Source organism: Corvus brachyrhynchos, unplaced genomic scaffold (genome assembly GCF_000691975.1).
Source record: "Corvus brachyrhynchos isolate BGI_N302 unplaced genomic scaffold, ASM69197v1 scaffold340, whole genome shotgun sequence".
Taxonomy (NCBI): Eukaryota; Metazoa; Chordata; class Aves; order Passeriformes; family Corvidae; genus Corvus; species Corvus brachyrhynchos.
The window spans coordinates 331,001-331,812 of record NW_008235987.1 but is presented as its reverse complement, the minus strand read 5'-3'; the positions used below and the strand labels follow the sequence as shown (position 1 = coordinate 331,812).

Sequence of the window (812 nt, the reverse complement as noted above, 5' to 3'; positions counted from 1 at the left end):
CTGTAGACTTGTTGTGTTCCATCCCGACAGAGTGCAGATCCCTCCCAAAGGCCTTGTCCAAAACAACTCGAGCAAGCAGCTGAGCATTCCCGTGCTCCCTGGCTACGTGACTGCACGAGCCTGGCTGCCAGCTTACATTTCTGCCAGAGCCTGCAGGGAAGAACTTGAGTGTGGGGAAGCTGTGGATTTTCACTGCCTCCACTTCATTAGCTGTTGAGTCCATCTTGGCAATGACAATGTTCTCATGGTCCCTGTAAGTTTCTCCCAGCTTGTCCCAGATTGGAGCCAGCTGCTTGCAGTGACCACACCATGGGGCATCTGTTAATTACAGAGAGAGAGTTGCACCAACAACCTAACGAGGTACCACTCCTCCCCAACCAGACAGCTCTCACACATCTTTGCAACCAAGGCACTGCCTTTGGGGGGGGGCCAGACTCTACAAAAGGCTTTTCCCCTACTTCTGGTCACACAGTGCTTTGGCAATCCTTTCATACTAGTTACTTGGAATCAGCTGTAGGAAGATACTCACAGAACTCCACAAAGACATTCTTATTCTCATCAAAAGCAACTTCTTCAAAGTTCTTCCCAACCAGAACTTTGACAGGCTGCTTGTCCCAGTCCTCAGGAAGATCCTGACTCATTAGGTGGGGCTGGAATAAAAAGTGAAATTCAGACATACTGTTTGCTACATAGCTGCTTGGACTGAACATGCAATCACGTATCCTGGAAAACCCAGGTTTAACCACCCCCACTGGTGCCTCAGTCACAGGCTGTGAGCAAGCAGATGAATTGGTCACTTCCTCTTCTTCCCC

At 49.6% G+C, this 812-nt stretch overlaps 1 protein-coding gene across 1 annotated transcript in view; it reads right to left on the bottom strand.

The window, feature by feature from the left end:
- P4HB (prolyl 4-hydroxylase subunit beta) overlaps positions 1-812 on the bottom strand; it is a 17,623-nt gene that overhangs the window by 2,003 nt on the left and 14,808 nt on the right. Inside the window, exons 8-9 of the mRNA XM_017729913.1 lie at positions 530-650; positions 137-318 (exon numbers count right to left, since the gene is read on the bottom strand). Coding sequence (XP_017585402.1) covers positions 137-318; positions 530-650 — 303 coding nt within the window. The remainder of the gene's footprint in view (positions 1-136; positions 319-529; positions 651-812) is intronic.